Genomic DNA, 24,544 nt, shown 5'->3' on the forward strand with positions numbered 1-24,544 from the left:
ACACACAGATATTTTATTATAAACATTTAACTCGGCAACCTTGGCTTCAGTGGGAAGACATCAAATCGGTCAACTCTACCACCAGATCACAATTACTAAAACAAACTCAATTCAGTTAAATTATAGGCATTTAGTCTTTGTAGTAACAGGCAGCAGATGGTTCCTTCTGGGGTAGGGATTAAATTCTGAGTTCAATGTGGTCTAGTTTAATCCTTAAAGAAACTGAAGCTTCCTCCCCTTTCTCAAAGGTATCTCACAGCCACAGAATGTTTGGTTCCCTAAAAACATTTATTCCTCTATAAACAAGCTGAGGCAAGACGGATCATTCCCATTTTATACTTCCTCTTAACTGAAACATTTTGTATCTCTTTGAATAAAATTGGCTAATTTTGCTCAAAATATTTTATCCTGATCACTCAGAGATATTTAGTATTTACGTGGCTATTGAGAATCTTATCAGAGACCTTTTGCTAAATAGACACTTGAGAGCAATTATTTATATTCATTTTCTAAAAATCTGTGTATAAGCATGCAATTCAACAAGGCTGCATAAAAGCTTCAGAGACTGTTTACTGGACTACAAAAATTTGGCTCCCAGGCTATCCACTCCCATCCCTCCTCATATAGTACCCATCAAGGTTCTCAAATAAGGCTTGAAGCTCTTCAACCCCACCACCAAAGCTAGGGATGACTTTTCTTAGCTACTTGTGTTGAAGGAACTGTCAATGGAAGAAATGTGAAAATTTGAGCAAGTATAGAACAAGCAGAAACACATGAGTACATTCAGATAAAAACAAGTGGAGAAAAATGTGAAAACATTTCCAAATATGTATAATTTCCATCTGCAACAGGTAGAAATTAATTCCCTACCTTTCACCGTCACTATTGTGAGGTATACTTAGTAAATCTTGATAGAAGAGTAGGTTAAAGAAAAAGTAGTAACTGAGATGGTCAATTGTGGCAAACCCTTTCTTAACCAAGTGATGAAGGTTAACATTTACAGTAATACCATATAGAAAATATGTTCACCTTTTAAGACGTAAATTAAGAAAGTATTTTTCCTATGTTTTTTCCAATATTCTGTAACACTAGCCAAATTTACAATGCGGGTAAGGACCATTTACAGGATGCCTGCCCAGTATTTTCAGGATTGTTAAACCCATTAAAGCCAGGAAAAAAAAAATTGTCACACAGCAGAAGATACTGGAAGATGACAATCATGCAACATAGTATTCTATACTGGATTCTGGAATTGATTAATGGGAAAAATGAAATGAAATCTGAACTCTAATGAATAGAAACATACCACTGTTGGTTCCTCTGTTTCAACAAATTTATCTTGAGAAGATGTAAACAATTAGTAAAGGGTAGAGATGAATAAATTTAATTATTCCAAAATAATGTTTTGTCTGCCAAACTTCCTACCTATAGTTGACTACAGTTTGTCTATTAAATAAAAGAAAAAAAAGCATTTTTTTTGTTTGGCAATTTCATATTTACTTTTTTCAAAGATGCTATTTGGCTTTTTATCAGATAAAACACTGATCATACATGGTGTGAAATATGTCCGTGATTCCCTTAAACAAGTTTTTCTAATGATTGCTTGTTCATGAAACAAGGGTAAACAATACCTACTCTCACAATACCACAGGGAAAATTAGGTGACACCTATTAAAATTATTTTAATTAATACCTTACATATTATTTCCTAAAACAATGTTCAGGTGAGGAAGGCTACACAGGCTTATTTCTAAAAGGAAAACATTTAACACTTAAAAAAAAACTGAGAGCAGTGTAGCAATTCCCTACCTTCTTAGGAAAAATTTTAATAAGGGACCTAAAATTTTAAAAAGAGACCTAAGGTATAGCTTCATAATTGAGCCTAGAGGTCTTATATTTGGAGCTTGTTTTAAACTTCATCATTTCAGAGACCAGCCAGCACTCTGTAGATGAAATGATCTGAAATAACAAGCTGTATCAAGGTTAGGTTATAGTTACGATTTTGCAATGTTTTAAATTGAGAACTCATATGTAAAAATTATGTGAATTCAACTACCTCAGAAATGAAATAATGTAGTAAGTGACAAAACTGCAATTACCTTACAAATGAGCATTAGATCAGACTTTTAAAAAAAAATCTCATTTATTTCTAACAAACACCACTTGATGCTTGGCTCACAGACTTTATTTACATTTGTCTACAGCATCATTTCCATAAGAAATGAACTAGTACAACTTAGATAAACCAAATGAAACCATAATCATCTGAATTGTCTATAAACTACTACTAGCTAAATTTATAACCTTGCACTTGCTTAGAACAGCCCAAGTGTTAAATACAGAAAGCACAAGAATAAACCGATGGTAACAAGTGTAATCTAGGTCATCTGGGAAATTTAAAGGTGGACTTTCAAAAAGTCTGAGGCACAATTACAAGATAGTAAAAGTTCTTGTGCAACCTACAGTAAACATAGCAAAGAAAATTAAAACATAAAAAACATGAGAAGCTCATTGTAAAAATATTATCAAAATATTTCTACATATTTTTGCTTTCATTTTTAGATCACTTGAAGGAAAACATTCACTTTAAGATAAAAAAACAAATATAATTTTGGTCTGTCTACTAAGTACCTTAAAATGTTTTAACTTTTATTTCAATTGCAGCAGACAATGTTATGGAGAAAAAGCAACACACCAGAACAAAAAGCCCCAAGCACAATTACTGATTTCCCTTAATATACTTACCTTGTATTGTCACTGAAGATACTGTTAAGAGAAATCTTTTTGTTTTGTAACCAGAAAACAAAATGGAGCTCAAGTGACCAGATTTTGAGAAATGAAACTCTGAAAGCATTTTAAGCCATAAGTTATTACAAGTGATAAGAAAAATAATGACTTATTATTACACCATGCAGAAATATCCACTCTTTCGTTATTCAGAAGAAAATTTTAAATGCAACCTGTTGAAACAAGTCAACACAAATGCTCTTAAATTCACAGTATCTGTTGGACTTTAACCCAAACAGAAACACACTCCAAAAGGTTTCCTTAATTGGCTTATTAACTACGATTTAGCCTTTCTAACTTAATGTATCTGATAACTGCATTTTTAAAGGATATCACATAAAACTTCTCAAACTTTTAAACAAACATTTCAAAAGAAGATGTTTTTGTTATCAGGCAACTATATCCGTAGGAAAAAGATGAAATATTAGACGTTCTTTCTTACCCCAAATTGTGTGTCAGCAAGAGAAATGAGTAACACCTTCTCTTTCTTCAATTAACAAGACTGTTTTGCATTAAATGTGATGGTGCAAAACAGTAAAGCTGGATAAAAAACAATGATTCTAAGGCACCCTCAGCATAGGGAATTTCAATATAAATTACTGGCTGTTTCACAACTTTTTTTTTTTTTGGTAAGAATCATTTTTGACATAGCTTAATGTAATGAGTTGAGTCCTTTTCTCAGATTAACATAAACACAACAGTTTTCAATTAATTTACCAGTCTTGCCTCCTTATCAAGCCTAAGCCTAGGTAACTCAACCAACAAGACACATTTAGAGTTCAAAATCAAACCAAACAAACCAAAACAAAAAATACAAAAACAAAAAACAAGGAAAAAAACAAGATCCCCACAAGAATGTAAATTAAGAAACAGTACTCTGTTATAGCTGAGATGGTTTTAAATGGTGCAAATAGCTATAAATGAACAACAGAGCATCTATTTGGGGACATTATGGCTTAAAATGCAATTTAATTGTAATTTCACAAATAAACACAACATGTATTGTCCTGAAAAGCAATGAAAAACATGCACCTCTACTAGCAGATTTAGCACTTCTGACCAAGTAAGACACCAACTTCTTTAAAAATGTTTCATGCACTGTGTTGATTTTTTTAAGATGTAAATTTTAACACATTATTTCTTTTTTGAACTTGAACGGGAACCAGAATGGGACGATCCAGAAGATGACCTGTGGTGCCTGTTAAGACATAATGAAAAAAGTGAAATTTCAGCATCATTCTTCAGATTATGAAACCATGAAAAAATTAACTCACCTTGAAGATGGTAAAATAAATGGAAACTAAGATATAAACTAACACATATAAAATATTCTGGGATTTAGACTTGGTTGTGAGCCCAGTACCAATATAATAAACATCTTTAAATTTAAAGTTTTGGTCTTATTTAAAAATATAGCCACCTCTCAATTATTTAAGATAATGAAGGAAAAGCCTTGCAAAAATCAAAATTATAGACTACATAAAACAAAGGCATACAAAATTGGTAATGAAAGCATGACTGATTCAATCTCTGTGATGCACTGTAGAAAAGTGTAATAAACTATATGTATAACATATAGTGCAAGGCTTCTGACTGTGCATAAGCCAAAATATATTCACAAATAATTAAGTTTTGGAGGTCTAGGTCACACAAGTTGATTGTACAATTATAAGGTTACATTCATGCAGCTAATATGAATAATTCAATATCAACCTGGGTAAAGTAGTGGTGTTCCGCAGGGGTTGGCCCTGGGCTCAGGGTTGTTTAGTGTTTTCACCAATCACCTGGCTTATGGAATAGAGAACATGTTCATTAAGTTGAGATGACAACAAACTAAGGGGATTATATGTGGCTAAGATAAAAAATTGCAGAAGTGGCAAGAAAGCAATAGTACAGAGTCAGCAATTATCGTACAAAGAAATAAATGCAGAGAAACAGGTTTATGTGTAATCTTCGTATCTGAATTCTAAAAATGTCAAAAAAAAAAAAAAAAAGCCAAATTCAATGGTCTGTACCAGTAGGAATCATGAGAAAACCCTACTCTGGAACCCACACTACACAGACTTCACAAAATCATTACTTTGAGAAGCTAAAAGTGTATGAAAAAATTCCAGGTTACAAATGAAGCCATTTAAAATGACCATATAACTAAGACATTGAGAACCAAGACAAAGTTAATGAAATAGTAATTAGTCTAATGCAGAAACAGCTGACAACTGCCTTCCTCAATTTTAAAACTCTGATACGATAACCTAAAGATCCTTCTAATTTATTAAAAAACAAAACAAAATAAAACTGAAAAACTTAATTAAGAGTACAAGATCAATGATTTCAGTATAAGATGATTTCCTTGTAAAAGGCACGAAGCAATTCACCATGGCTATATTTATAGGTATGTAAATGAGGATGGATTGTCAGTGAGATTATTGAGGAAGATGACTATTCTAACAGATGCCCTAAATTTCTATTTCTACTATTTAATGGGAAAAAGGTATCAATTCAACATACAGCTTCCAAATCACAATCTAAAAATACAGAAATAACCGAGAGTTGGCTATAATAATTTTATATGTGAAAATAAAAATTCAAACAGTAAAATGAGCAGAGTAGTTTGAGTCTATAACTTTTCTAAATGATCTGATCAAAGCACAAATATTACGCAAAAGTACTTTTTTTTGAAGTTCAAAGGTGAAAACTATAATTTGAAATTGGGACAGAAGAGACAACAAAATTTAACCCATGACTAGGTAGTTTAATTTACCAAACACACTTAAGAACACCCATTCTTATTTCTACAGAAACCCAAACCTTTCGGGTGACCGTGATCTTGTTCGTCTTTTTTTGCGATCACTGGGTGAAGAAGATCTAGAACGACTTCTCTTTCTGTTCCTCTCAGGAGATGATGATGAACTTGAATAAGATCTTTTTCGTGGGGAAGAAGAGCCCCTGTGGGACCTGGAGCTGGATCTTCATTGATTGAGAAACAAATCAAACATTTTATTAAGGGAAGACATGAAGAAAACTGTTATCAGCTCCAAAAATAAACCGGATTTATAACTATGAAAATTTTATAAGGAATACTTACTGCTTACTCAACAGAAGACTTCTGGATCAATCATGAAAACATTCTTTTTAAATATAATTATTTTAATTTTATGCTGTTTTAGGATTTTAAGGATTTTTATCATTTGTAACTGAACACAGCTTATTGTATTAACAGAATTCTTTTTTGTTGTTTAAGGCTTTCAAAACAGTAAAATTAACAGACAGTAATTACAATTGAAAGAACTTGTGTTTAAAAATTGAATATTCCACTAAGGCAGAAAAATGATATGTCCTACGTAATTTCCTCAAAAAAATGAGAAATTCTGTGGACTTAAATGATAACTTACTAGGTTAAATTGCTATAAAACAGGAACATGGGACAAGAATAGTAACCATATTCAGGTACTAAATATTAAAAGAAAAATTAGTAACTCTAAAGCTTGTTTCATATTTATTATGATCGTTTTTATAAAGGATCCCTATTCATGAGATAAGTATAAAGTGTTGATATTCACATTTCGCAGGGGTAAATGTGCAAATATTGAAATGCAATTTTTTTCACCATTTATATTTTTGGTTGAAGGAATTTAGCCCAAACTTCCCAAAAAATTCACCTTTGGGCTTAAAATAAAACCAGAAAGCCCAAAAGGAGAATTCTTTGGAAAGTTATAAGCAATAAAAATTGGGAAAAACATGAAGGTTGTTCTGCAAAGCTTTATTATGTTGGTTTCCAAAGGGAATACCAAAACTCAAAGATTTTCACCTAAGAAACACTAAATTAACAGGACTATAATATTAACACAAAGTAACGTAAAACACATTTGCTGTGTATTTTATATTGGCTAATGAGTACAAGTGACTCTTTTCTCATTAATGTGATTAAACAGGTTCCCTTCAAAAACTAGATTTGACTCAAACAAAGCAGTAACTTTCTACCAAGAGCCATTATTAAACATTGGTGTTTCTACAAGTGAAAGTTTAGTCATTTCCTTCCTTTTATGTCTTTAGATCAATATATTAACCTAACAGCAAAAGTATTATTTTAATGAAATAGAAAAAACAGAAATAAAAATTGTTAGATTCCCAGTATAGAGGCCACTAAATAAACTCTGAAATCTTACAATGCTCATTCAAAAACACAACCTATGCTAATCAACCATCCTTCTTTGCAATTTTGAGTGTTCTACGAATATGTTCTATAGTATCTGTTCCAAATTTCAGAGAAAAATATATGTATGATGTTCCCTAGTGTGTCTGATACAAATGGAAGTTATTTCCACAACTTTTGCAATAACAGCCTTGCAAAACAAAACCTATTTTAGACAAAATTATTTTCCTTTTTAATAACAGTTAAACCTATTCTCTTACTGGAATATCTGCTTTGAAGTACCATTCCAAAATTTTAACAATGCTAAAGATTCAGTGACAATGACCTGGCTTTACTTTCCTACACTGTAAAATGCTATACCCAAACAAATCTCACACCAAAACAAACCCAGCCATATTAATTTAATCAGGGGAACATCTGGGCACACTGTTGGCAATGGAAACATTTCATGGTAAGAAAATTAAGCTGAGGGGAAGTGCATTAGTTTTCTAATGCTAAAATAAAACTGACAAATAGAAGCAAACTAAGGGAGGGGGGAAGCAGCAATGCCTTCTGCAGTCTTTAAATATTTTTTTCTCTCTGCTTTACAGAGAGATGCTACCTCATTCACCTTGATTTCGACCCACGAGATCTCGAACGTTCTCTGGAACTGGAACGAGATCTTGACTGCGAACTGGAAGAACTTCTTGAACGGGACCTGGAACAACATGGAAGGTTTTTTTTTTCCAGGACCACTTAAGTGAACTTTGTGATACGAAGACCAAAAGAAAAGTATGCTTTAGAATTCATTTCTCATATAAAAAGTTACTGCAGGAGAAATTTATTTTAAAAATGCGGAATTTTAAAGATTAAATAATAACTAATGACTGACTGAAGAAATTATACCCTCCCCTCAGATTGGAAACAATGAGCATTGCCTCTGAATATTTTGGTTTACAATCAATTCTAAATCACAGAGGGCCAAATACCCAGAAAAATAGGATCCTGGAATTTTTATCTACTTTGTGGAACACACCACTTTCTTCTACAAAACCCATTTTCTTTCTTCTTGTCTAGGTAGCAAGAAGCTTTAAATGTAGGAATGTATGTAATGTGCTTATGTTTTCTGCATATTCAAATAGAGAATTACAGGGAAAATATCAATATGGCACAAAGGCACATACAGCTTCACCAGATTTTAAAAATCACAAATAAAATTACAACTGGTTAAACTAATTCTGACCTTTGTCTGTTAAAGCAATAACCATATCATAATGTCATCTAAAAAATTACTCTTTATAAACCACCTTAATTTTTCAAATACTCAATTAACAGATATCTAATTTGTTTAGTGCTTAGTAATATTTTATTCCTGAACATGATTAAAATTCATCACCCACAGTATCACAAACCTATGAATAGGGTTGTCAAACTTGTATATTTAAGGCTTTTGTATCCAGGCAACCCATTTCAAAGCAAATTACTCAAGTGTAATAAGCAATGATTTCATCATTGCCTACAAAATTTCTGTATTGGTCTTTATCATGTTGAACGAGAATTATTTACTTACAAAAATTCTAACTACAGCCTAGTTACTTTGATACTTAAATATTCCCATATGTATCAATTTACGTGAATTTTTTTTTACTGTCTTAAAACGCATGAGACTAAAACAGCTTAAGATTTTACATTTCTGAAAATAAAGGACAATAATGTGCAACAAGAGATCAAGATAAAAACAATTTTTAAAAAGGTACCTAAAATGATCTTTTAAAAAACGTTTATTTCATCAAGAAAAATAACATTTATAAATAAAGAAGTTAGATACTGACATTTTGACTGATGTTACCCTTGACCTGTACCCGTTTACCTGGACCTAGACCTTGAACTTGAGGGGGAGGATGAACGTGATGAAGATCGTGAATGTGAAGATCGGGACTTTGAGCGACTTCGTCTATTAGATTTCTTTTTATTACTACTATCTTCTTCTTCACTGGCATCAAGATTGTATTTTGATAGGTCAGCATCATCTTCATCCTCATCCTAATAAAAATTCAATTACAGCCAGACATTTGGACATTCATGTTACTTACTAAGAAAAAGGAGTAATTCTGTGTTTTGGACATCTTTCTATCACTGTATCACCAAAATCTAACAAAATTCATTCTGTTTTGAAATTCATCTATTAAATTTTTTAACGAAGGTAAACAAATTAGATCAGATGTAAACCTAGAAAATGAAACTAATTTGCTCCTCAATCACTTGCACTATGAAGTTTAGCTGTCAAGAATTTGTTTTCCATACGCTTAAGTGTTCTTTACTCTATCACCCTTTGTTTTACCTTAGGACTTCACTCTTTTTTCTCCAGTACTAATACATTACAAAATCCTTGACCTGTCTTAGAAATACATCATGTTCTTTTAATCTCAGTATTTTGCGCCACTACCTAGAAACACATGCTAGTTATTTTATTTAATGTTCAAATTAAAGTACCTATCATTAATTGAGATGCACACAGCTGGATCCTAAAACTGTGCCCTTTAACTCCACTTAACTAACATCAGCAAACCTAAAGGGGGCACTATGCAAGATCATTAGGTCTCAATGCCCCCATCATTATCCAATCCCAGAAGACAGTGCATGGTGAATAAATTTTTTCTTTCTGAATGTTGTTACTTGTTTCCTAACTAAGAATCCTTATCATTATTCCCAGCCTCATTGCACTCTTTATTTCTAGCTATGTCACACCATTCAAGTGTCAGCCCAAATTTTACCTCCTCAGATTATGCATCCACTAAAACCAAAGTGGCTGCTGTTCTAATCATTGTTATCATTTAATGTCCCCATTAACATTATTGGTGTCTGAATTATCCTGTACATGTATTTATTGCCTCCATTAGAATTTAGTAGTAGAGTAGTACTGTCTTGGTCACTACTGTATAAAGAAAAGAGCTTGGCAGAATAAAAGCTCAAAATATTTGTAATGAGAGACTGACTGAACACACAGGGGAATGTATCTGTACACCTTTATCAAGCTTCCAAAGTTGCCAAAGGTCTGCATGTCATTGTACAAACAAGACAAAGAAGAAACAGAATAATAAAAGCACTAACCTCATCTAATTTATATTTAGAAAGATCTTCATCCTCATCTTCCTCTTCTCCCTCTGACTCCTTATCTTCAACTTCTTTGAGTATAGATGCAGGTCCAACTGACTTTCCCCTGTATTTTTTCTTTTTACGTCCAAACTTAAAAAAAAATTTAATAAAAAAAAATTTGTCAGTCGAACATGCATTAAGAAAAAAGCATTTTTGTTGAAGATTTACTTATTTATTTGAAAGGCATAGTGTCAAAGAGAAAGGAAGAGACAGATTTTCATCTATGGTCTCACTCTGCAAATGTCTAAAACAGCCAAGTCTGGGCCAGGTTGAGGTAAGGAGTCTGCAATTTCATCTAGGTCTCCCATTTGGACGGCAGGAACCCAAGTACTTGGGCCAACTTCCACAGCATTCTCAGATTCTACAAGCAGATCAACCCATTGTATTATATGATGGCCTCAAATTAATGTAATGTTAAAAAAAAAAAAAAGGTAAAGCTGTTAGTTTCTAATAAGTCGGTTTGAAAGATGAAAGGTGTATTTTCCTTTGCATTGTGGATTTGAGATTATACTCAATCTGTTCACCAACATATAGCTTACCTCATCATATTCACCATCAGATTCTTCTCTTTCTATATATTCAACATTTTCTCTTTCATTAAAACCACCACCATACCCTAAAAAGAAGGTAAAAAGTTATCCTAAGATAATCCATTTAAATAATAAAATCATTACATCTAAAAGCATCACTTTCAGGCATATTAATGAGCTTGTCCATAAATTTAATCATTAATCTTAATAACAAGTAAATAAAAATAGAGCACAGTCTTAGCAACAACTTAGTTGGAAAGTCACATGGCTATATTTGTAGCTCTTTCCAATTTCAAAATGTGCTATGATTTGTACTTCATGGGTGAAAATCATCTTCTTAAATTTTTGCTTATAGCAAGTTTTCAAAATGTTTGCAGCAATATTCTATAAGGAATGGGTACAACAAGAACCAAGGATCAAATATCACTGTTGCTCAGCTGCAGATGGTCTAAAAATTTGCTGAGCAACAACACAGTAGGCCAGTTATGAGACTGGAAAATCCGCAAATAAAATGACACATGGAAGGCCAGCCTTTACTCTTGATTTTGTTTTAAGGCGATTGTTCTATAATACAGTCCCTCTGCTTCTCTAAATAGTTAGTGAACTTTCAAATTAAAAGTATTCTGTGGAAAAGCAATTAGGATTAGTGCATCACCATGTGATATCATAACATTTACAATTTCACAGGCTTCTGACAAAAATATGAGAGGAATTAGCAAAATAAGAAAGTGTTTTTTAGAAAAAGAACAGATTTTTAGCAAATCTCCGACTCAAAGAGGGATGTGGTCACATAACACAATCTGACCGGACATTCCAGAGCAATACAACGTAACTGCAGAATTTATGCTTTGTGAATCACCAAAATGTAATGTGTATAAAACAAAAAGGTGAATTTGACAATCATGGGTATTAAATCACATAAGACTAAAAATTAAATCTAGTTCAACAGCATGATTGGTCTTATGTCATTAAAACAAGTGCCTGTTAAATTGGACTGTACAGCTCATAAAAAAGAATGGATTGCATAGCTTATGAAGAGGTAATATGGAAGTACTAATATTTAAACAGTAGCATTTAAAATCAAGAATCAGTAGTTTAGGAGAGTTCTTTACTCACATTTAGTGAGAAACAATACGGCAAAATACACTAGCTAAAGAATATATTAAAGATTCAGTATTGTGGCACATTAGTTTAAGCTGCCACCTGCAACACTAGCATCCCATATGGGCACTAGCTTGAGTTCCAGATAATCCAATTCTGATCCAGCAGCCTGACATTGCATCCAGAAAGGCAGCGGAAAATGGCTCATACTTGGAACCCTGCTATCCACATGGGAGTGTCAGATGGAATTCCAAGATCCTGACTCTGGACCAGTATACATCAGCTGTTGTGCCCATTTGGGGAGCGAACCAGTGTTGGAAAAATCTCTTGCTCTGTCACTCAAATGAATAAAATAATCATTTTCAAAAACAATATAGTCAGAAAAAAAACATGTGGTTAATGCAGGTAATTTTACAACAGCATGTGAGTAAAATTATTTTAAAATGACTATCATCACAAATACAAAGCTATTTTCATGTTCTCTCATACAGGACACAGAGTAAGAAACTAATTAAGACATGATGTATGAACTTTTAACAAGAAATTCAATTTGCAGAGTCTGTCCCTACATATAGGGAATATTTCAACTCCCTAACAAAAAAACCTGGAGTATATTATTTAATCTGAAATAGGTGAGTTAAAGGAGTGGTGTATGTTTCCTTTGTCCTCAGCTTTACAGGCAACATAAAAACAGGTATTCTTATTTGTTTTTAGTACCCCTCCCCAAAGGTAAAGTTCTTTTGCTTCAATATGCCAAATGGTTTCAAGTCTCTGGTGCTCTACAAAAAGCTCTTTGTTTTTACTCAGAAGGACTAGTCCTCAACTCATTACTTGGTTCACTCATCTTTCACTGCTTCATTTAAACTAAACATGACTTTCTCGATCTTTAGTTATGCATGCCTAGTCAGCTCATCCAGGTATCCCTGAGAACTGGACCAGTAGCTTCTAAGTATCTAATTCTGGTACCAGGTAAAGAATTGGCAGGCTTTTTTTTCCTTAAAAATAAGGTTTTGAAGCACAGGAGTATAGGGTAAAATGAATAGCCAATAATCAGTTTTTGTTACGTATCTTACAAGAAACACATTTTTCAAATACTTCTCAAGGCAAAATGTGAAAAGCTGGGCCAGGGTCAATAAAAAATACAAAATAGATTTGAAATACAGGCTTCGTTTGGGTAATCCAATAATTTATTTCATGCCATCAACCTTTATTGTTGAATTACTTTAGCCACAAAAATAGGAAAGGTCAAAGACACTGAAGGGACGGAAAGAAGAGAATGAGTAAACCAAAATGACAGGTCGACAAAATTATGCTAAGCTCAGTTTAAGACAATGTAGCTCCTGCCATAAAGCAAGTATGAAGGGCTCATGAAACAGATCACGTGAAACAACTTGACTTTATCCCAGGGTAATCCAAAGTGTCTTAAACAAACAAAACTGGCTACAACTGGCCAGCAGGGGAACATGCAAAGACCAGCCAGGAAGGTATTTTTCTATATCATAAGACACACTGATCTTTGTCTACAGTTGTGATGGAAAAGACTCTGGGCCAAGGTAAAGGGGCTACCCAAGCTGAGATGAACATTTAAGGTTCCCAACTTATGTAACTATTGTAAGGTGAGTAGTACTAATCATGAGAAAGAGATCACTGGAAGAGGGCCAGGTCCTAGGGGGAAAATATCACGAATTCAGCAGGATATAATGAGTTTCACATTCACAGAGCTATGCTGAATAGGGAGCTAGGTATATGGGTCAAAGAATTCTGAGTTGGAGAGATTAAGGTGAAAACATATACGCAACCATATACTCAAACTTGGGATTTTGTAGGCCATCTAAGAATCATGGCTTAAGATTTAGACAAAGTGCCTCTGAACTTTTTTGTTGTATTAGGATAGCAAATGAATAAAAAGTAGTTATTACCTATCATAAATAATGTAATAAACTAGCTAAGGGGGGTAATGATATTTTTATTTATTTGAAGAGACATTACTAAGAAGGGGGAAGACACAAAGGTATCATCCATCTCTTGTTGCACTCCCCAAGAGGTCACAGCAGTAGGAGCTGGACTGGTCAAAAGCCTGGAGCCAAGAGTTTCTTTTGGGTCTTCAACACCGATACAGACACTCATTCCCTTGGGTCATCATCCTTCAATGCCTTCCCTGATACATAAGCAAGGAGCTAATGGGAGTTTAACAGGCAACCACATGAAGGAACATTTAAAAAAATTACCTAAAGCCATAGTCTTAACATTGTACTTTATAAATTATGAAACTGAAACAAACGATTTGGAGTGGGCATCTGACCTAGTGGTTAAGGTGCCCTAAGATGCTGACTGAAGCACATACAAATCCAAGAACCTTTGTTCATGTCCTGGCTCTTGTGGCCAATTCTAGCTTCCTGCTAATGTGCAACCTAATCCAGTCCCAGCAGCTATAAGCACTCCAGGAGTGAACCAGTAGACAGGAGTGCTCTGCTTGCTTCTGTCACTTAAGTATTTCAAATTATAAAATGAAAAAACAAAAACAAAAGCAAAAACCTGTGTACACAGAAAACCAAAATCCCAAAACAGTTATCACCTTCAGATTATAGTGTTATTATGACACAGTGAAGAAATTATCAACAACTTTAATTCCTTTAAAAATCATTAACATAAAACACGGTTATGTCTTACCTGTCCTTTCTTCTAGTTTAGCATATTTTGGAGTATTACACATGTTACACTCTGATCTTCTGGCCCAATTCACATTACTGCAACTTTAGAAAGGAAAAATTTAAACAAACAGTAACACTAGAAAAATATAAAATTCACTTATTTTAGAATCTGAAAATGAAAGCTAGGATAAGATCATTAACATAAAGAAATGTCCATTAAAGAGAAATGTGAAAAAATGTATACTTGTCTGATTTCAACATGGAACTGAATTATCCAGAGTAACTGCTCAATATAGAGTATTCCGATTTAACAAAATGACAAATTATGACTGCAATGACCCTGCTTCCTTAAGGGAAAATATCACTTTAAAGGATTTATAAATGTGTGAATTTACCTCAAAGGTCACACTCTACAAACAACATCAGCTTTAAAAAATTTCTTTCAGCCATCAGTATAAGCATAAATTTCACAGCATACCAAATCCAACCACTTAATCTATTGTTGGAAAACTTAACAAGATATTTATATAAGCTCCTCTTCTGATTCAGCCCCATCTGCTTACAGGAAAAGATGGAAGTTTGGGGAAAAATAAGTAAACCTAAGCTTGAAAAAGAAAAATGTTAAAACAAAACAAAAAAAATTACCTAATCAGATTCATGAGATGTAACTTACAACTCCAAAATTAGTTTGTAATAAAACAACATGAATTTTGTAATGAATTTCGCCTTAATATCAGGTTAAACATTTTTGAAAATCTTCAATAATAACAAACAGGCCTTAGTGCTTTTGAATATCCTCTTTTGGTCTTTTTTTTTTTTTTTTTTACTGCTATAAGCAAGTCACAGTGTTAACAATTATTACTACGATATGCAAATGAGAATTCAAAATATTTTTATGGTATGCTTAAGAGTTTCAGAGACTGAGAAATTTCTGATACATTATTATGAGAGGAAGAGGACAATACAAAACACATACGTTTTACACTGCCAGTCATTAGCACTAAACAAGCCTCGGCTCTTTTCTGCAAGTGTCTTTCCTATTTCTGTGCCCCCAGCTTTCATCATCTTGGCTTCAGTTGTCTTCTCTGGAAAAAGAAATAGTATAAAATATGAATCGGGGGAAATGAATGATTTAAATATACAGTATTAATAGCATCTTGCTTAAATGCTTACCCCGACCGCATCGATTACAACTGGTTCTTCTAGCGAAGTTCACATTTCCACATCTGAAAATAAAAATATAAGGCATTTATATCGACATTTATATAAGGCATTTATATAAAGCATTTATCGATATTTTAAAAATCTGTAAATGCTTTACACTTCAAAGGGCCTTGTTACATACATAGAATCCAAAACTTTAAATTCATCTTATTATTGTTAATGTTAATTACAAGAAAACTTTGATTAGAGAAACAATTTAGATTCTGGGTCACAACCAGAGCAAAAGAAATCCTCATCTTCCACTCAGCAGCCTAACAATATTGATTAAATCATCTGGTGTCTGTGGCTTGGCTTTCCCACATGTGTGCATACCATAACAATGGAATCCTCTTGTAAAGCTGCCCCCATTTCTTCAGGAATTACTGACAAGAAGCCAGGGAATTAAAAAAATCATCAAAATAATTCTCAGTACAGAAAATAAAATACACAAAAATGCAGTATGTTATGTAAGAAGTGTAAAATATTACGGGAAGAACTAATCGGAGGAAACCTGGTAGGTCACGAATCACTACTTTGTTCTCAACAAAATAAATACACACTAAAGGCAGTAGCAAAGATGATAAAAACTGACGTAACTACAACTAATAACCTCAATATCCGAAGTAACCCATCTTATGCCAGCAACTGTAAAATTAAAAATGTATCTTCACTCACAGGACCTTCATAATGCTTATGAACTGTCAGTAAATACAAGTCAAATGATATGAAAGACATGTAATTCTTCAATTTTTAAAGAGTAATTTTAAGATGCTGTTAGGATAAAAGATGTACAGTTAAGTGATGATACAATCATTTCCTTATTTTCCATTCTAGAAACATTTTATGACTCAAAAAACATTGAAAACACTCTAAAAATTTCTTAACTTTCACTATACACTCTGTATTCTATACTAGTCCCACATTTGTATATGAATTGAAATGCATTAACCTAGAGTCCCACCTTCAATTTTGGGTGTGTTGTCATTAAGGGCACCTAAAATCACGTTGTTCTTCACGTGAACAAGAACCCAAGAGAAAAACGTGTTGCTTTGCATCTTCCATGTTTTTAGTAACGTCTCAGCTCTGACAGTAATCCTATTCATCTTTAGCTCTCTCATGACTAAAGCATCCATAACTAGCACTTTACACTTCATTCAATTGCCAAGCCATCCATCTTATTTTACCAGCACCTAAGGGAGTAACTCTACTGACATTTCCTACAGAGTTCAAGCCACATAGTTTGCACGCAGTAATACTAGAACTTAGCCCGGGTTTCTTCAAAAAAGTTTGCTTTTACCTTCCATGACTTCTTTTATGTGACTTAGGGGCAAACAGATAAGCTCCTTTTTGTTTTTTTGTTTTTTTTTAACATGAGTTGAGCATTAAAAATGCTCTGCTATGTCCAGATTGTGTGCCCTTGTGTAATTTACGAAGCACACTGGCTTCAGTAACAACGTTAAACAGCAGAACCGCCAACACGTGTGGGGACAGGGCCAACCAGCCCTCCCGCCGTGGAGTCGTGCAGCGGCGAGAGGCTCAACCCTTCAAGGAGAAATTAAAGATCCATGAAGGAAAAAGAGGTGAGAATTTTCCACTCCCCCCACCCCCCAAAGTGCAGCGTGTGGAGGAAAGCGGCAAACAGTACACCCGAAGAATTCCATTAAATCCGAACCAAACCAACAGGCGCCGGAGGCAGCGGGACAGGCGCCAGAATGCCCCGGTTTTCCACGGACTCCCCAAAGTCACGTGCAGGAGACCCAACACCAAGCTGGGCCCCGCTCAGGAGATCTCCTGATGGCCGAAGCCTGGCCGCGGCGGGGGCAAAAGGGCAGGCCCACAGCGCCCACGGAAAGCCGAAGGGCCGCTGGCGACAAACCCAAACAAAGACGCCCGAACGCCCTCGGGAGGAAGACGGGAGCCTCCTCCCGCCGGCACACGGCAGTTCGTCGCCTTCGCCCGGCTCCCAGACCGCGAAAAATAGTGAAAAGCGATAACGCCAAACGGACCTGAAAAGGCCTTCTCCGAAAGCCCTCGGACCCATCCCAAACCCTTCACGAACTCACTTCTTATCAGGGCAAATCCAGTCCCCATCACTGACTCGGAAATTCTTCGTCGACATCTTGAACGCCTTCACCTCAGTCAGCCGCAGCTACGTCTTCACCGGAGGAATCGGGACGGGGGCTTTCGGCAATTTGGGGCTGTCTTCACACTGCCTGACTCGCGCTTCCAGCTGCGTCAGCCACTGACAGCGAAGACACTAGGCCAGACTTGTGTCTGAACGTTGTTGTTTGGACTAAGAAACTGGTGATATTATTTCCTGAGGAAAAAGTTATATTGCAAGTATCTTTTCTAACGCAAAACTAACAGGCGCCGTAGAGACAGCCCAGGCGGGAGGTGTCGTGGCACTAGAAGCACCGGAGAGCTCTCTACTGGTGGGAGGACCCAAAAGAAAAGTACTTCCGCTTAGGCGGGTGCAGCCAGGAAGCCAGAGGCGGAAGTGAGCAATCCTTCAGGGGCGTGGAACTGCGGGTTCAAAGTTTACGTTCCATGAGGAGATGGGTTGACTTTGTAAGGTTTGCGAGAAGTTGTTTTAACGGAAAAGGGTAGGTTTTTTTTTCCCCCATCACGTAACTAGGCTATCGGTTAGAAAACTTTTTGTTTTGATACTTGAATAGTTGTATGAGATAAATAAGCTGTGTGCTCACGGGACCCAGCCAGCCGTTTCAGAAAACTATATTAAAAACTATATTAAAAACAAAAAAACTATATTAAAAACAAAAAGCCATATTAAAAACAAAAAAAAAACTATATTAAAAGGCAAATTTAAAGAAAGAAAGAGAAAGGTCCATCTGCTGGTTCACTCCTCAAATTGCAGTAGCAGGAGCCAGGCGTTCCTCTGGGTCTCCCACACCCGTGCAAGGCCCCAACGCTTTGGGCCGCCCTGGACTGCTTTCCCAGGAAGAGAAGTGGAGCAGCTGGAGCACGAACCAGCGCCCATGTGGGATCCTGGATCCAGGAACCTAAAGGTGGAGGATTAGGCAATTAAACCTTCGCGCAGGAACCCTAACCAGCAATCTATTCCTGTAGCACCCATTACTTCCTTCCAAAGATAAAATCCTGTACATTTTGAGTTTATTATGTAGGTTTTTTCAAAAAAGTTGATTTATGTACATCTATTCTTATTAAAGCATCTACATAGTTTATTATGTATTCTAAAGATTTATTAATTTTTATTGGAAAAGCAGATTTACAGAGAGGAGGACATACGAAGTTAAAGATCTGTCTGCTGATTCACTTACCAAGTGGCCACAAAGCTTAGAGCTGTGCTGATGTAAATCCAGGAGCTTCTTCCAGGTCTTTCCTTATGGGTTCAGGGTTTCAAAGATTTAGACCATGTTTGACTGCTTTCCTTGGCCAGAAGCAGGGAGTTGGGTGGAAAGTAGAGCATCCAGGACACGAACCAGTGCCCATATGGGATCCCAGCACTTGCAGGGCAAGGATTTAGCCACTGAGCCAACGTACCAGTTATAAATTTTTAAATTGATAGACATTACTAAATTCATCCTGGCTGATTACATGTACTTGTATGTAGCTATAGTTCCATTATTTTTACTTGTGTATGCTGGTAATTTTTCCCTGTGTAGCAATCTGTTCATTCTATTTCTCAGATTTTGCCCTTAGACACAGCACTAGTATGAGTGCAATTATTCATGCATTCTGATAAATAAATGCCAAGTTACATGGCATACAGCGTGTACCTAGGAGGGAAATTGCTCAATTATTTTTCTCATTAAAATACATGATATTGGGCCCGGCGGCGTGGCTCAGCGGCTGAGGTCCTCGCCTTGAACGCCCCGGGATCCCATATGGGCACCGGTTCTGGTCCCGGCGGCTCTACTTCCCATCCAGCTCCCTGCTTGTGGCCTGGGAAAGCAGTTGAGGACGGCCCAAAGCTTTGGGACCCTGCACCCACGTGGGAGACCCGGAGGAGGTTCCGGATTCCCGGCTTCAGATCGGCGCGTACCGACCGTTGCGGCTCACTTGGGGAGTGAATCATCGGATGAAAGATCTTCTTCTCTGTCTCTTCTCCTCTCTGTATATCTGACTTTGTAATAAACTGAATAAATCTTTAAAAAATATATATATGATATAAAATCTTGGCAACTTGTAAATCTTGGTTATCTTGGAATTGCTAGTTGTTAAGTATATTTTCCCTTGAAAGTTGGACACGTTTTTCTAATTGTGGAAACAGAAATATACATCTGTATTATATATTGTATATTTTATACTAGATATTTGAAATATTAGATTGCATAGATTTTGATTCCTGTTAAAAACCCTTGGGGAGTTTGATTGTTTTGTGTTAGAACACAATGCAGTTTTGTTTAGATAGCAAGTTCAAATTCACTCTGTGAGTACTGATTTTATGTACAGTTTTGTACATGTTTGCTGTGCTGCTTTAGTCTGTCCTATACAGCTGTAACACAAAGGGATTATGTAGGGACATGAACAGTGGTTTGGTAGTTGAGCTTATATGCTTTTCTGCTGTTCCACTTTGTGTCTGTCCTATGCATGCTCAGTTCAGGTGTGAGCTGAGCACAGAACATATGTGATTTCAAACATGCAGTTAGGAGATTCTCTTCTTCAGCTGTCTCTTGTCCTGTGTTGCTCTCATAGTCTATCATATTTTTTGATTGTCTTGGAGTTGTTAGCTGCCTGCTGTGTCTACAGTTATCAACTAAGGCCTTGCTGGAGCAAAGAGGTGAGAGAAAAGGACAATATGGATTCTCTCGTCACTTTTCAGCCTTTTAAAATGAAATCCTTTGTCACAATTTCTCTTGGTAGTATCTATGTTCAGGACTTCATCCTGAGTAAAAGATCAGAAGGAAAACAGAACGAGAGAGATGGGGGTGTGGGAAGATTTGATTTTGATAGAGTGGGTGGAAGCGAAGTACTCCCATAGACTTGTAGCTCACATTAGTGTTTGAGCGTAATTCATCTGATCAGAGATAATAAGGTGTCAGGTTTTGTTACCTGTGCTGGTATTACAAATTGGTTAGGTATCACAACTCAGAGAAAACAGGAAAGCAAATACGTAGATAGCTTTTCTAAGTTTAAATTCCAAGTTAGTTATTTTTGTTTTATCTTAAATCCTTGTTAAAACTAATCATTTAATTAAATATGTGTTAATCATATATATTTATATTGTTTACGTAGTTGAGAGGGATGAATGCCTATGTGGGCCTCCAGTTAGGCTCGGTAGGATCAGGCCTGGAGGAAGGTAGGGTTAGCCACATGTTTCAGTCCTTTTTTTTTTTTTTTCTGTTGTGTCTGCAGGGGAGGATGGGGAGAGGGCTACTCTGTACTGTAAAACCACATCAGTACCTGGGGAAGGAGGATGGTCCTTTGATGACACCCTCGACCCCAATATGAGGAAGGGGGATCCTAGGGTATTAAGTGGCTTTGATATTTCTGAGGCGTTGTTGGTTTCTTTACTCCAGGGTTGAGAAAATCTTTTCAAGGTCTGTTGGTTGGCAAAGTCCACCTTAGTGCATACATAGACCCAGCAACATGCTACAAAGCTTGCCAAGCAGAACTGTCCAACCTGTTCTGCCTTGCATCTTCCAATGAGGCAGTTGATATCCCTCTCCGGCCTAGATGAGCTAGCTGACTGTCATATCCTGCCTGTGCTTCCGGGGATGCTGTCCCCTGCACAGGCATCAGCAACTGAAGAGGCTGTCCTGATACTTGCACTCCTAGGTTGGACTGCATATTCTGTCATTTACCCTGTGGCCAGGGTCTGAGTACAATAGTCCATCCATAGAGTATACCTGAAACCTCACCTAAGATGATCTCAGACTTGACTCACGCAAGTCAAGTGTTAGCTAGTGTAGTCAAGCGCAGTCAGTCTCCCACACCAGACAACTCACACACTGGTGGATGCACTTGGTCAGTTTCACCCCAGGCCCAATACCTCACAGAACTGACAGAAGCTTTAACCCAGCCTAGTAAGGCTGCTGCAGACCTGGTCCTCACGCATACCAGTGCTGTGGCCTAGTTAGAGTGATCCCCACCAATCCCCACCAGGCCTGTCCCCAGACCTGGTTTTGCATGTTCCAGCTTCTGATGTAGCCTAGCCTGGCCCAGCTCACATGTCATCTGGGGTCATTCACACTCACAAGTGCTGTGGTTTGGCCCAGCCCAATCTTTCACCAGACCCATCTCTCAAGTTTGCTGACAGTTGCTGCTGCCTTGTCTGTTCTAGCCCACTCCCAGCTCTGGCTCTTGTGCTCACCAATGATAGGGACATCTTAGTGGTTCCCCTGCCAGGTATGTTCCCAGCTCCGGATCTTATGCCTGCGAGAGGGTACTGCAGTCTAGCCTGACATGACTTGCATGCACTCACTGATGAGTATTGTGGCCTAGCCTGACTTGCCTACACTCATTCTGGGTCTCACCAATGGGTGCTGCAGCCTATCCCAGCCTGGCCCACTTCCAGACCCAGCGTGCACACATGCCAACAGGTGCTGCAGCCTTTCCCACCTTCACCCAGCTGGTCACATTCATCAGTAGGCACTGCAGTCCCTAGAGTTCCCCACCAGGCTTGTTCCCAGCCTTGGGTCTTGAGCATACCAAGTGTTACAGCCTAGCCCAGCCAGGCACAGCCCACATCCTGGTCTAGTTCTCATGTGAAACAACAGGTACTAAGTCTTGGCCCAGTCTGGCCTGTGCCCAGACCCAGACCACACAAATGATGAGAAGTGCTGCAGCCGTGCCTTTCTTGTTCCACTGTCATACCCAACTGCTGTGCTTCTAAGATGGAACTGAGGACAAGCAGGGAAGTTCCCACATTGCCCTACCAGACCTGTTCCCAGCCCCAGTTCCACATGCATCGTTGGAGGCAGCAGCCCTTCCTTGCGTAGTCTGCCCTCAGTCCTTACCCTTGCATGTGCTGTGACCTAGTCCTACTTGGCCTTCTCTCAGCCCCAGCTTTCACGAGTGTCAGAAGGATTCCTGTCATGTGAATTGCGTAGTCCAGCCTGACTAGGCCCATCACTGTCCCAGCTTTCCATGTAAAATGGCAGGTGCTTCAGTCTCACACAGGCAAACCTATAAGTTCCATAAAGAATCTACCCCAGATCTGGCCCACATCCTGGTCTTACACTCATGGGTGAGTACTGGCCTAGCCCAGCCAGGCATACTCCCAGCCTCAGCTTTTGTGAGTGCCACAGGGTGGCAGTTTACACTGTTTAGCCCAGCCCAGGTCTACCACATGGACAGGTGCCTTGGTCTGACTCACATGGCCTTTGGTTTCCCCTCTAAACTGCTCTGTCTCAACTCCTTTCAGGGACCTTTCTGTCACATTGCCTGTCTCAGTATTTGATGAATCCACCAGTATACCAGCAGTGCTGAATCCATGGGGTGGCCCAAGCCTGCATGGTCACATAAGTTTCTGGAGGATGGTCCTACAAGTGCAGAATTTCTTTCATGGGATTGTAGGAGTTTACTGGTGGACTGATTGCTTTCAGTGTGATTTTCAACAGGATTGGATACAGCATGAGATCAGGACTCAGAACTATCCACTATCCAGTGCCTGAGAGGCCTTGTTCTATCTCTGATCAGACTGGGTAGGTCCGCTGATGGAGCAATGCCCAAAGATAGCACAAAGAGCTTCAGGTGTCATTTAACTTGGGGCCCTATAAAAAAATTACCCTGCTGGTGGCAACCACAGCTGCCATAGCCTGCTATGTAATCACATCACTGCATGTCAGAGTCTATGTCATGGCTATGCTTGTGCCTTCCTGGGTATTTTCAAGACTGTTCAAGGCATCATTACTGTACTTTCTTGGCTTTAATCAGCATGGCAGCATCTTGCTCTCCTGGCTTAGGCTTAAACTTTGTTAAAGAACAAACAAACAGAACCTAGTGCTATGGCTGAGTGGCTAAAATCCTTGCCTTGAAAGTGTAGGGATCCCATGTGGGTGCTGGTTGGTGTTCTGACTGCATGTAGCTCCCTGCTTGTGGCCTGGGAAAGCAGTAGAGGATGGCCCAAGCCTTGGGAGCCTGCACCCACATGGGAGACCCAGAAGAAACTCCTGGCTCCTGGCTTTGGATTGGCTTAGCTTGGCCATTGTGGCCACTTGGGGAATGAACCACTGGATGGAATGTCTTTGTCTTTCCTCTCTGTAAATCTGTCTTTCCAATAAAACAAATCTAAAAAAAACAAAAACAAAACTAATGAAAATTGCTTATCCAAATGAAAGTCTTGATATGCCCAGAGTACTTCCCTTTATTCATTAGTAATTGTGTGTGGAAGACAGGCTCGTAGTAGATATCAAGAGGATGGCATTTTTGGGAATGTAGTAACTAAGGCCTTGATTGTTCAAGAGAAGACATCGTTCAGAGAGTGCCAGTGATTGTTAATGCTAAAAAATTCTCTGAATAAATGTTATAAAATTCCAAGTGATAAATTTAAGATTATTGAAATAAATAATAGTTTTGTGTTTCTTCATTTTCTGGGTAACACCGGTGTTTGTGGTCATCCTCAGTAAAAGCTGTTTGGATTACTATTCATAAGCAGCACCGAGGATGTTACATTGAGATGAACACTGATGTAATCACCACTACATAAAAGGCATTAGAGAGCTGTAGAAGCAAGAAAACCTACATCATTTCAATTTATAAAGTATCCAAAGAGGTGATTCCTAGAAACTAGGGAAAATTTTTTTTCACGTATACCAACTAATATCTGATGAACACCATAGATAACTTTCATTCACTGGTTCACTCCCAAAGTGGCTGAAATGGCAGGCCTGGGCCAGACCAAAGCCAGTGTCCAGGAACTCCATCTAGATTTCTATGTGGGTATAGGGGCCCAAGCACTTGTAGTGTTTTTCTGCTATTTTCCCAGATGCATTATTTTTTTTTAAAAGATTTATTTTTTATTTTTTTATTACAAAGTCAGATATACTGAGAGGAGGAGA

The 24,544-nt window shown here is 37.2% G+C and overlaps 1 protein-coding gene across 3 annotated transcripts; it reads right to left on the minus strand.

Moving 5' to 3' along the window:
• Window positions 1-2,169: 2,169 nt before the first annotated feature.
• On the minus strand, window positions 2,170-18,245 carry ZRANB2 (zinc finger RANBP2-type containing 2). Of its 3 annotated transcripts, XM_004597537.3 has the most exons (11): window positions 17,624-18,244; window positions 15,531-15,583; window positions 15,334-15,442; window positions 14,377-14,459; window positions 10,615-10,691; window positions 10,031-10,165; window positions 8,790-8,962; window positions 7,551-7,637; window positions 5,596-5,754; window positions 4,501-4,575; window positions 2,170-3,985 (listed from the first exon to the last, which is right to left on the minus strand). In XM_004597537.3, exons 1-10 carry the CDS (start codon window positions 17,677-17,679, stop codon window positions 4,542-4,544), a joined length of 966 nt encoding a protein of 321 aa, XP_004597594.1. In that variant the 5' UTR covers window positions 17,680-18,244; the 3' UTR covers window positions 2,170-3,985; window positions 4,501-4,541. The 3 variants fall into 3 exon arrangements, with proteins under 3 accessions (XP_004597594.1, XP_004597593.1, XP_058514052.1); XM_004597536.3 differs by lacking the exon at window positions 4,501-4,575; XM_058658069.1 differs by lacking the exon at window positions 2,170-3,985 and having other exon boundaries at window positions 3,993-4,571; window positions 17,624-18,245.
• Window positions 18,246-24,544: the final 6,299 nt, after the last annotated feature.

This window comes from Ochotona princeps, chromosome 2 (assembly GCF_030435755.1).
Source record: "Ochotona princeps isolate mOchPri1 chromosome 2, mOchPri1.hap1, whole genome shotgun sequence".
Taxonomy (NCBI): Eukaryota; Metazoa; Chordata; class Mammalia; order Lagomorpha; family Ochotonidae; genus Ochotona; species Ochotona princeps.

Coding starts and splice junctions, on each gene's coding strand:
- ZRANB2 (XM_004597536.3), bottom strand. CDS start 17,679: ATGTCGACGAAGAATTTCCGAGTCAGTGATGGGGACTGGATTTGCCCT. Junction 15,584..17,623: donor TGGATTTGCCCTGATAAGAA/GTGAGTTCGTGA, acceptor TTTTATTTTCAG/ATGTGGAAATGTGAACTTCG. Junction 7,638..8,789: donor AGTTCAAGGTCTAGGTCCAG/GTAAACGGGTAC, acceptor ATGTTGTTCCAG/GTCCCGTTCAAGAAGTTCTT.